At 43.9% G+C, this 12,534-nt stretch overlaps 1 protein-coding gene across 1 annotated transcript in view; it reads right to left on the reverse strand.

The window, feature by feature from the left end:
• Nucleotides 1-94: 94 nt before the first annotated feature.
• The window catches only part of LOC117408429 (shootin-1), a 31,767-nt gene continuing 19,327 nt past the window's right edge, over nt 95-12,534 (reverse strand). Inside the window, 9 exon segments of the mRNA XM_034909309.2 lie at nt 95-617; nt 1,217-1,403; nt 5,900-5,953; nt 6,444-6,488; nt 8,131-8,231; nt 9,186-9,247; nt 9,611-9,663; nt 9,665-9,774; nt 10,711-10,864. Coding sequence (XP_034765200.2) covers nt 490-617; nt 1,217-1,403; nt 5,900-5,953; nt 6,444-6,488; nt 8,131-8,231; nt 9,186-9,247; nt 9,611-9,663; nt 9,665-9,774; nt 10,711-10,864 — 894 coding nt within the window. The 3' untranslated portion in view covers nt 95-489.

The raw sequence follows: 12,534 nt of genomic DNA on the forward strand, positions 1-12,534 counted from the left end.
TCATGTGAGAGTAAAGAAAAAACATTTACTTATTTAATATCACAAAAACAAAATATTCAACTCACAGAGTACTATTAAACATTAGAAAAAAAAAAAACTTTTTAAAACTTTGGAACTGTGTTCTACTGTATGCACAGGGTGACATCTATACCCAGGATAAGATGCAATGGAATTTTGTCACATCCTATTTTCATTGGTTTCCCCCAGACTTTTAAAACACTCAATGTGGAAGTTAATTACCATTGATTGGTACTGGTTGTAAAGGTGAAGGGAGGACAGCTTTTCTTGTTTTGAAATCAACACATTATTGAATGGATTTATTTTATATCTGCCGATAAATACTTCTAAAAGCTGAAAAGTATGAATATTTTTAATGCATGGGTTAAGACCATCTCTTTGCTTGATCTTCAGTAGTTCACAGTTCTCGTGAGTCTTATACCCCTGGGCCAGGTGTCTCCTCAGACAGTGCTGCGTTCGGGAGCACTGTTCCTAACTGTTCCACCAGGTGGTGCTCTCAGAGGCTCTGATCCTGGAATCCCGGTTTGTTCTCGTCTGTCTCAGCCTGCGCAGGACCGGAGCATTGCTGCTCCTTGCACCCCAGGACAAGACCTTTGAGCCTGAGGGGACAAGACAGGAAACACTCACTGACTGCTTTGGCTTCCTAACACTGTCTAGGTTCAGGGTTAGAGGCACACTCCAGCCAACCACAGGACTGCACTGGAGTGAAATATTAGGGCTGATGTGTTATTTACACATGAACAAGCATTGTTTTAGTTTTATCCAAATTATATATATATATATATATATATATATATATATATGAATGAAACAGTATTCTGTTTATATAGCTAGTACAGTGTACAATGTCTGCATTCAGAGAATGACTTTCCTTGGTTCAAGCTCTGCCTCTGCTTATTGTTGCAATATTGCACAAATGGTAAACATTCCAGCGTGCAGCCTTGCAAACTGGGACCTGCATTGGAACTGGAGGACCTTCTCAATGAGGGTGTCTGCATTAGTGTTTTTTAATTTAATATTACAATATGTCATGTCTCTTATGGTGTCGTTTTGCACTTTGGGTGACAGGACCACTGAGCTGCCAACGAGAAGACACTTTTATACCATGTATATCAGGCTCAACTGTACATCATAAGATATGAAATAAAAACTGTGAAAAGGACAGAGCTTGACGCGACTCTCTGCCTGAATACTGTGCCTGATGGTGCAGTGGTCTCGGGCTGGCTCTCCCCCTGTCCCGTGGCTGGGGGCTTTGTTTCACTGGAAACCGGCCTGTCCTCCATAGCTCTCCTCCTCCTCTGGAGGATCGCGGTCAGCTCCTGGTCAGGGATCCTTCGGCTGATCCTCCGGTAGGACCTCCGCTTCACAGGCTTCTTCATGGAGTCCTGCAACACAGGAGGACCTTTATTCTCTAACATTCTCCCAAACTGCAGAACGTTTGGTTATTATCATAACCCTGGTTCCCTGATAGAAATGTAACCATTACCTAATGGGATATAATCTCTTATATCCTCAATTACCTGGGCATGTATATCAAAGCTGCTCCTTTAAGAGCCCCATATACGTCAGACGTCATCCTAGTTCCCGGTGTAACAGGGAGTGGGGACTGTGTTGACCACACTGCAGGGGACAAATGGGGCGAGTCATGCTGCGCCGGTTTCAGAGATGCAGACTTTCTCCCAATTTGCAATGCCCAATTATTATCATTATTTTTCTCCTTCACCACAGCGATTCCCCACACAGCTCAGGGACCCGAGGCTTAGTGGGCGTCCTCCTATCCCACGAGCCAATTGGCGTCTTTTTACACCCAGGAACTTGAGAGCGGATGTCTGCAGGCTACCTGCCTCTAGAGAAAAAAGACCAGCGCAGCAAATCTCCTCCCCCAAGCTAACTGGGCGCCTGGCCTGTAGGGGTCACTGCAGAGCGGTGAGAAGAAACAGTCTACTAGTGCAGGCTCTGGTACCGACCAGGTCACTGGTGCAGGCTCTGGTACCGACCAGATCACTGGTGCAGGCTCTGGTACCGACCAGGTCACTGGTGCAGGCTCTGGTACCGACCAGATCACTGGTGCAGGCTCTGGTACCGACCAGGTCACTGGTGCAGACTCTGGTGCCAACCAGGTCACTGGTGCAGGATCTGGTACCGATTGGTATCAGCTCTGGTACTGACCAGGTCACTGGTGCAGGCTCTGGTACCGACCAGGTCACTGGTGCAGGCTCTGGTACCGACCAGGTCACTGGTGCAGGCTCTGGTACCGAGCAGGTCACTGGTGCAGGCTCTGGTACCGACCAGGTCACTGGTGCAGGCTCTGGTACCGATTGGTATCAGCTCTGGTACTGACCAGGTCACTGGTGCAGGATCTGGTACCAACCAGGTCACTGGTACAAGCTCTGGTACTGACTGGTATCGGCTCTGGTATCGACCAGGGCACTGGTGCAGGCTCTGGTACCGACCAGGTCACTGGTGCAGGCTCTGGTACCGACCAGGTCACTGGTGCAGGCTCTGGTACCGATTGGTATCAGCTCTGGTACTGACCAGGTCACTGGTGCAGGCTCTGGTACCAATTGGTATCATCTCTGGTACCGACCAGGTCACTGGTGCAGGCTCTGGTACCAATTGGTATCATCTCTGGTACCGACCAGGTCACTGGTACAGGCTCTGGTACCGACCAGGTCACTGATACAGGCTCTGGTACCGACCAGGTCACTGGTACAGGCTGTGGTACCATCTGGTACCGGCAGAGCGAGTCACTGGTACCGGGCTGGTGTCATGCCTTAGTTTGAGTATTGGGTGCTTTGGACTTAAGCTGAGGGAACACAAAGCCACTCTGTGGCTTGGAACTTGGTTTCAGGAGACTAGGTTTCAGGCCACTGCATGGAACACCAGGGGAGACGTGGGGTTTGAAACAACAAAGTCGAGGAGGTTCAGAAGCATCTAAACTAGAAAGGAAGGGGGGAGAAATCAACAAAAAAACAGATGTGAGACTACATCAAAACAAGGGCAACAACTCAGGTGAGATAGCCATTAAATGTATTTATCAAAATGCTAGAACTCTCAAAAACAAAATGTTAGAACTTGAAGCTACTGTCCTAACAAGTAACTACGATGTGATAGGTGTTACAGAAACTTGGTTAACCGAAAGTGATGGAGACGAATATAATATTAGTGGGGATACACTGTATAGGAAAGACAGGCAGGTCAGAAGAGGCGGAGGGGTAGCGCTATACATTAAAAATAGTCTAGAAGCCCAGGTGTTAAATCTGGAAGAAAAAAACAACGCAGAATCAATATGGGTCAGAATAATGGACACAAATGTAATGGGCATAATAATAGGGGCATGCTGTAGACCGCCAAATTCAGATACAGAGGAAAATAAGCTGTTATACAATGACATTAGAAATGCATGCAGCAAAGGAGAAGCCATATTAATATGGGATTTCAACTTCCCCCGTATAAAATGGGAAACCCGATGGGGAGCACGACAGATTAAATTGAAATGGTAGAAATGACAAATGACTGCTTCCTAACGCAATTTGTCAAGGCACCGACTAGAGGGGAGGCATGCCTTGATTTAGTCTTTTCAAATAACAAAGACAGAATAGCTACAACAGAGGTCAGAGAACCATTGCCAAACTCAGATCACAACATGGTCTCATTTGAAGTGCTTTTTAAAACACAAAAAGTAATGACTAAAGCTAAGGTTTACAATTTTAAAAAGGCAAACTATGAAGGAATGAAACAGAGACTAACAGAAGTAGATTGGAGTAAAATAGAGAAAACATCCACAGAAAAAGGGTGGCTTTTTTACAAAAATGTAGTACTAGAGGCGCAAAACAATTACATCCCAAAAGTAGACAAATCAAAATCTAAAACAAAATGGCAAAAATAGTTTAATAGATCAATTAAAAAACATATTCAGAGAAAAAAGGCACTTTACAGAGCATTTAAAAGGGACCAAGAACAAAGTACACAGAAAGAGTACTAACCCTAACCCTAACTGCAAACTCAAATCCAAAAGGAAGTTAGAAAAGCCAAGAGAGAGATAGAAATGAGCATTGCTAAGGGGGCTAAAACCAATTCCAAAAAGGTTTTCCAATATTATAACAGCAAGAGAACATTCAAAGAGGTTGTAAAATGTCTAATGGCAAAATCATAGACGAAGAGAAAAAAATAGCAAATATATTAAATGATTACTTTTCACAAGTTTTTACAAAGGAGGATACGGACAACATGCCCCGCATGTCGACCTGTTCCTATCCAGTTTTAAATAACTTTAGCATAACAGAGGCAGAAGTGTTAAAGGGACTAGGAGCTCTTAAAATAAACAAATCCCCTGGGCTGGATGAGATCCTCCCAATAGTACTCAAAGAAATGGAAGAAGTTATTTACAAACCTCTAACCAAGATCATGCAACAGTCTCTTGACACAGGGGTTGTACCGACAGACTGTAAAATTACAAACGTAATACCAATCCACAAAAAGGGAGACAAAAAAAGGGGGAAAAACAGGTAACTACAGACCAATAAGCCTAACTTCTAATATATGTAAACTATAATAAGATCCAAAATGCAAAATTACCTATATGGTAACAATATCCTGGGAGACAGTCAGCATGGTTTTAGGAAAGGGAGATCGTGTCTAACTAACCTGCTTGATTTTACTGAGGATGCAACATCGACAATGGATAATTGCAAAGCATATGACATGGTTTATTTAGATTTCCAGAAAGCTTTTGACAAAGTCCCGCATAAAAGATTACTTCTCAAACTGAACGCAGTAGGTATTCAAGGAAATGCATGCATAGGGATTAAAAAGTGGTTAACATGTAGAAAACAGAAAGTACTGATTAGAGGGGAAACCTCAAAATGGAGCGAGGTAACCAGTGGTGTACCACAGGGATCAGTATTGGGTCCTCTGGTATTCCTAATCTACATTAATGACTTAGATTCTGGTACAGTAAGCAAACTTGTTAAATTTGCAGACAACACAAAAATAGGAGGAGTGGCAAACACCGTTGTAGCAGCAAAGGTCATTCAAAATAATCTAGACAGCATTCAGAACTGGGCAGACAGTGCAAAGAAGAGCGACCAGAATTATTCCAGGTTTAAAAGGCATGTCATATGCAGACAAGCTTAAAGAATTTAATCTGTTCAGTCCTGAACAAAGAAGACTATGCGGTGATCTGATTCAAGCATTCAAAATTCTAAAAGGTATTGACAATGTCGACCCAGGGGACTTTTTTGACCTGAAAAAACAAACAAGGACCAGGGGTCACAAATGGAGATTAGATAAAGGGGCATTCAGAACAGAAAATAGGAGGCACTTTTTTACACAGAGAATTGTGAGGGTCTGGAACCAACTCCCCAGTAATGTTGTTGAAGCTGACACCCTGGGATCCTTCAAGAAGCTGCTTGATGAGATTCTGGGAACAATAAGCTACTAACAACCAAACAAGCAAGATGGGCCGAATGGCTTCCTCTCGTTTTAAACTTTCTTATGTTCTTAGGTCTCCCGGTCTCCTGGAACCAGGTTTCAAGCCACTGTTCCTGAAAAAGGGGCTATGTATTCCCTCAGAGTACATTCCCCTTTAGAGTTTAGGGGAGTGCAGACTCGCAGGTGTCCCCTGTCAGTCCTGATCTTTCTGTATGAAAGTCATTTGTGACCCAACGGCCTGAAGGTTCTTTACTTAAGCATCAGAGTGAGCTGCAGTATTGAAGTCCTCTTACAGTGAAGTTTCCACACCTGAAAGTGTGTTAAGCTGAGTCTAAAAGGTGTTAAACATGAAGAAACGCTTGTCTGGTGTATGTATCTCACATCTATTACAAGCAGGGACAGTTTGACAAAGAGAGGTATTTGTACAGGCTTTCACCCTGTCTCTTACCAGAAGACCCTGCAACTCCTTTGCTGCGATCTGTCTTTTTTCAAATGGCTGTTCCTGAAAGGAATAAAACATATCTGAATCCAAACATGTTTTAGATTTTATTTATCAAAGAATTACTGACCATTTAGTTTAATACTACATAATTACTGCTTTCTAAAACTAAAAATGCTTACAGGTCTCATCATCAATGTATTATTATTATTATTATTATTATTATTATTATTATTATTATTATAGATGATGCCCCCATTAGAATCTGTAGCAAGTTATACATATGTTAAAACTGTTGTGTCTTAAACAAATAAAGCAATGACATTCTCAACATACAAAGCTTTAATGTAGTGGTAACATAGATACCAACAGGGAATTACAAAATAGATGAAACTAAAAGGCAAGCTAGATATTTTACAGTTACAGTAGTGCCCACATGAGTTGCACTGTTTTCTTAAACCCCCAAACTTTCCTCACCAAACCAGTGTCCTGCTCTCCTGTGTTCTACTTGTCACATTCCAGAATTACGGAACTTTAAGAAAACAGAACTAACCTTTGCGTTCCATTCGCTGTTGCTACTGTCATCAACAGCAACGTCCTAGAATGGGCAAACACAGGGATACATTCAATATGCTGAGTTCTCTTACCTCTGTTACTGGTATAAACAAATATTGGTTCATGAATATTAGTACCCCCAGGGTACTAATGCTAGTAAATGTAAGCAATGTTTGCAGGCTGTTATCATGTATTATTGTAGTGAGACTGGACAAGGTTAGGGTTAGGGTTAGCGTTAGGGTTAGGGTTAGGGTTAGGGAAATGTTTATCTGGGCATCTGAAACCAGGTACCCAGAACAAACAATATGCATGGGCTCCCTAAGGCTACTATGTTAACTTGTGTTCTATATTATTTAGTCCAACTACAAAGATGAAATAAAAATATCCCCTCGGACCAAACCGGCAGCAGTTCTCATTCCCTTCTCACGGTGCCGATCTGGGGACAGACCGTCTCCAACCTAACAATCCACTGCTCTTCTATTATTTTCCTGCAAGTTATAGACCAATTAAGATTAACTTGCAATCCTGTTATAGAGAAGGCATATTTGTATATTTGTATATTTGTATGTATATTTTTGTACAGATCATACATTGAATACTACAGATTATGTTGCATATATTTAAATTCAAGCCTCATTGAATATGATATGTATTATTCAAAGCTGAATTATTGATAAAAGGTAATTGTTTAAAATATTTAGTCAGGACTGAGGTCTTGTTTTGTTTTACAGAATATTTGCTATGTACCAAAATATCTCGCAAATCTGTATTGCTTCTATATGCCAATATAACCTCACCGTCTGGGGAAATATGTGTTTGTTGCTGCTTTCATTTAAAGTTTTCCTTTGCATTTAAATAGAGACTATATTGGGAAAAAGTGGTAACCAGGGCTATAATTAGTTTTCTTTGCTGTACAGGACGAGCCAAAAGATAAGTGTTTTTAAGATCGACTGTCTCCCCTTAAATGTAAGGGTTTGATTGAAAGTGCATGCAAATAGACTTGTATGCAAAGTAAGATTACTTTGTTATAAAAAATAAGGGGTACAAATATTCAGAAGGGTAACCTATATTCCTGAATATTGGTTCCTAGGGGGAACGAATATTCGGGGGGGGGGGCGACATATATTTTCTGACACTGGTACCCTTAAACAGCAGAACCCCAAACACCCCCTGTCTACCCACTACCCTAAACCTGCCACTTCCTGCCTGTTCTATATAAACAATAAGAACAAACAGAGTTTCTACTTTTTGAGTGCTCCTAATCTACTGACAGAGAGTGACACTTTGTGAGGCTTTGTGTGAGGTGTCTATGAATGTACAGGAACAGTAGCAGCATAATTGCCCCAGCTTCCAACTTTGGAGTCACGGTAGCTCTGCCCATTATTCTAACTAGACAGGAGTAACTGCTGTGACTCTTATCAGAACAGTCCTTTACAGAAACTTATTAGGAATCCAGAGAAAGCCCTAAACAGCTTTACAGTGCTGCTGGATGTTGCTAATATTGTCTGTCACATCCAGATAATTTTGAAGCATGGTGTACGGGGCACGGCTACCTGATTCAGCAGCGGACATCCTGATTGGCACGGTATATGACATCGCCTGACTTATGGGACACACTGTATATGCAGTGGCCAGCATCTGTTTTGTACGAGTGTATGATAATCTCGCAGAGACCTTGCCCTTACCTGTGTGCTCCTCTTTGCAGGTTTCAGAATTATCCCATTCTTGATCCGCTCCATCATCTCATTCACAGCCTTGGATTTGACATCCAGAGCAGTTGGCTGTGCTGTAATGCACATCAACAGAAGAGTGTAAGAGGGCGGAGGCTGGGCGCCAACCGGTGACCCTGCACACCACAAGCAAGGTCTTAACCACAATGCAGAAGAGCTGGGCTTGTCTGGATTCGTGGTTTTAGAGCTTTTAACCTCATTTCATCTCATTGTCTAGGTCTGATCAGGGGACAAAATCTGTAATGGCAGTGTATCACACATACTTTATAAATAATATTTGTTTGAAACTGGGAGAAGCATGCATAAAGTTACTGAAGCCCTGTGATTGTACCAGTCAACAAGGTTTTGCTCTGGATATGTACCAAGGTCTTTATACATTTATAAAACGTCACTGTTTTAACAGTGCTGTGTGATGCACTGCCGTTACGGATCTTGAACCCTGCCGTTGAGATGAGGTTAAAAGCTCTAGAATCAGGAATGCAGAGGAGTCTAGATCTTTAGCACAGTGGTTAAGACTCTCACTTGCGTATTTGTGCCCAGCTTCCTCCCTGTTACACTTGCACTGAGCAGTCGAGCAGTAGAGACGGAATGCGCTGGAACATGGTTCCGGTACTATTTTCTATAGGCAGCTCAGAGTTCTGCCACTGACACATAGACAATATGGAGAAAGACACCTTGTGGAAATACTTGTAGAAATTAGATAAATGCGTTACCTATTATATGTGTTACTAGAAGTTCAGAATACAAATGAAATGTTGATTTGTATAATAACGATTGTTTAAGAAAAGCTATATTTTAGTGGCGTTCTGCTACCTTCAGATTTAGCACTACACCACTAGGACTATGAATGCATACTCCTGTATAAAGCACGGCAAGCTCCTTCCCTATCAGGTTTGTGACAGTAACCAAACTGAAGACTAGACCTGGACCACACGAGCTCCTGCTTTTAATACCATTGTTTTCTCGTAATATATCTGTATGAATCGGATGAAGATCAGAAAGACTCTCACTGTTTGTAGCTCGGGGGTTCGCCTGGCCCTTCCTCCTGCGGTTCCTGAGTTCTTCAAGCGGGCTACAGAAAGACGAGAGGAGCAATGACATGCCATGCATATAAAACAACAGACTGTATTCTAGTGATCGACAAAAACAGTGGGTCCTTTATAAATGCATTTTGTCATTTTGTAGTTTCCCCCATGCTTTTCTCTATGGTTACATACTTATGCATTTACCATAGTTAACCATGGCTTGCCAGGTTTTTTTTTTAGTATGCTTTACCTTAGCTACCTATGTTTTACCATGCTTTCATTGTGCTTTATTACACTTCGTGATGCTTTCACGATGATAAACTTTTATAAGGGCTATAATATTAAACTTTTTCATATTTTCGTTTGACAGGCATTGTAATATCAGTGTTGCCTCTCAGTTGATGTCCTACCTGGTGATGCTGGATGGTGGAGGAGGAGGAGGTGGAGGGGGAGGGGGGGGGGGGAGGGGGAGGGGGAGGAGGAGGGGCCATTGCAGGTGTGTTTTCCTCTGATTCGTTCATTCCTGATGCAGAATGAGATTCAGCCAGTTTCAGTGCATCTTTCATCTGTTTAACTAGAAAAGAAAAAAAAATATTCTTAAATGTAAAAAAAGTATGCAATTATAATATTAATATTAAACTTGATAATTGTTTGGAAATAGACCCATCAAACTGTTTCAATCATAACTATTAAACACTCAATAGGCTGAATTAAAAAATACTGAAAGAACTCAATAAACTCAATGACAGACGTTTTGACTGGAAGTCTTCCTCTGTTTTGATTGTCTGTATGGAAGATGAAAGGAAACGGGTTATGCTTGTCTCAGATTCTGGGTTATGAACGCTAGGTGTATGAGTGAAGGTAGCTACCAGGTGTCACATCAGTGTTTTTTTTTTTTTTTTTTTTTTTTTAAATTTAGTAATCGCCAATTATTTAAATATTTTCTACCAATTTGGCATATCGAATTATTTTTAGGCTAAGCTCACCGCTACCACCCCCGCGCTGACTCAGGAGCGGTGAAGACGAACACACACTGTCCACTGAAGTGTGCCGTCAGCTGAAGACTTTTTTCACACTGCAGACTCACCATGCAGCCACCTCAGAGCTACAGCGCTTGGCAGCTTACAGGCAAGCCCGCAAGAGCCCGGCCAGACTACAGGGGTTGCTGGTACGCGGTGAGTCGTGGACAACCTGGCCTACCTAAGCCACCCCCGCCCCCTCCACCCTACCCCGGGCCACCCCCTGGGAGCTCCTCATTCACATGCTTTTACTGTGCTTTCACCTCTACACTTTGCTATGAATTTACTATGGCACACTTGTTAGTTTATCATGGTTTGTTTTTTAATATGCTTTACCATACCTCTCTGGACTTTACAATGCTTACCTACAGTATGCTTTACCATGCTTTCACTTCTACACTTTGCTATGTTTCACTGTGGTTAACTTGTGTAAGGGAGAGCCGGTGTAGCGAGGAGAGGAGAGCTCTGCTCTGTGGTCTTGTCTCTCATACCTTCCTCCTGCAACTGGAGGATGGTGAGCTGGGCTCGGCTCAGCTGGGTCTCAGCTTCCTGCTTGTCCTCCACACTGAGATCCAGTGCCACCTTCACTCTGCTTAGTTCCTTCTGCAGAGCACTCTCCTCCAACTGAGCCTTCAGCTCCTTCACCTGCACACACAGAGACACAGAGACACACACACACACACACAAAAACACAGACATACAGACAGACAGAGACAGATACACAGAGCGAGAGATACACACAGACACACACACAGGCAGTGAGACCCAGACACACAGACAGAACAAGAGACAGACACACACACAGATACAAAGACAGTCAGACACATACAGAGACAGACACATACACACAAAGAGGCACACACACACACAGAGACACGCATACAGAAAGAGAGACACACACACACACAGATAGACAGACACAGAGACAAACACGAACACACACATCAGACCAGTGATGGAAATGAATTTGTTTTGCATATTACCTGGGTTTGATAAATAAAGCTATTTCCAGCATGGCTCCCCCTGAGTTCATACTACTTCGGTCTCATCCTTGAGGTGGTAAGGCTCACCCTGATCTCGTGCTGCCTGGGTCTCATCAATAGGTAGAGGAGGCTCACCCTGATCTTGTGCTGCTTGGGTCTCATCACTAGGTACAGGATGCTCACCCTGATCTCGTGCTGCCTGGGTCTCATCACTAGGTACAGGATGCTCACCCTGATCTCGTGCTGCCTGGGTCTCATCACTAGGTAGAGGAGGCTCACCCTGATCTCTTGCTGCCTGGATCTCATCACTAGGTAGAGGATGTTCACACTGATCTCGTGCTGCCTGGGTCTCATCACTAGGTAGAGGAGGCTCACCCTGATCTTGTGCTGCCTGGGTCTCATCACTAGGTAGAGGAGGCTCACCCTGATCTCGTGTTGCCTGGGTCTCATCACTCGGTAGAGGAGGCTCACCCTGATCTCGTGCTGCCTGGGTCTCATCACTAGGTAGAGGAGGCTCATCCTGATCTCGTGCTGCCTGGGTCTCATCACTAGGTAGAGGAGGCTCATCCTGATCTCGTGCTGCCTGGGTCTCATCACTCGGTAGAGGAGGCTCATCCTGATCTTGTGCTGCCTGGGTCTCATCACTAGGTAGAGGAGGCTCACCCTGATCTCGTGCTGCCTGGGTCTCATCACTAGGTAGAGGAGGCTCACCCTGATCTCGTGCTGCCTGGGTCTCATCACTCGGTAGAGGATGCTCACCCTGATCTCGTGCTGCCTGGGTCTCATCACTAGGTAGAGGAGGCTCATCCTGATCTCGTGCTGCCTGGGTCTCATCGCTAAGTAGAGGAGGCTCACCCTGATCTCGTGCTGCCTGGGTCTCATCACTAGGTAGAGGAGGCTCACCCTGATCTCGTGCTGCCTGGGTCTCATCACTAGGTAGAGGAGGCTCACCCTGATCTCGTGCTGCCTGGGTCTCATCACTAGGTAGAGGAGGCTCATCCTGATCTCGTGCTGCTTGGGTCTCATCACTAGGTAGAGGAGGCTCACCCTGATCTCGTGCTGCCTGGGTCTCATCACTAGGTAGAGGAGGCTCATCCTGATCTCGTGCTGCCTGGGTCTCATCACTAGGTAGAGGAGGCTCACCCTGATCTCGTGCTGCCTGGGTCTCATCACTAGGTAGAGAATGTTCACCCTGATCTCGTGCTGCCTGGGTCTCATCACTAGGTAGAGGAGGCTCACCCTGATCTCGTGCTGCCTGGGTCTCATCACTAGGTAGAGGAGGCTCATCCTGATCTCGTGCTGCCTGGGTCTCATCACTAGGTAGAGGAGGCT

Source organism: Acipenser ruthenus, chromosome 2, assembly GCF_902713425.1.
Source record: "Acipenser ruthenus chromosome 2, fAciRut3.2 maternal haplotype, whole genome shotgun sequence".
In the NCBI taxonomy this organism is placed as follows: Eukaryota; Metazoa; Chordata; class Actinopteri; order Acipenseriformes; family Acipenseridae; genus Acipenser; species Acipenser ruthenus.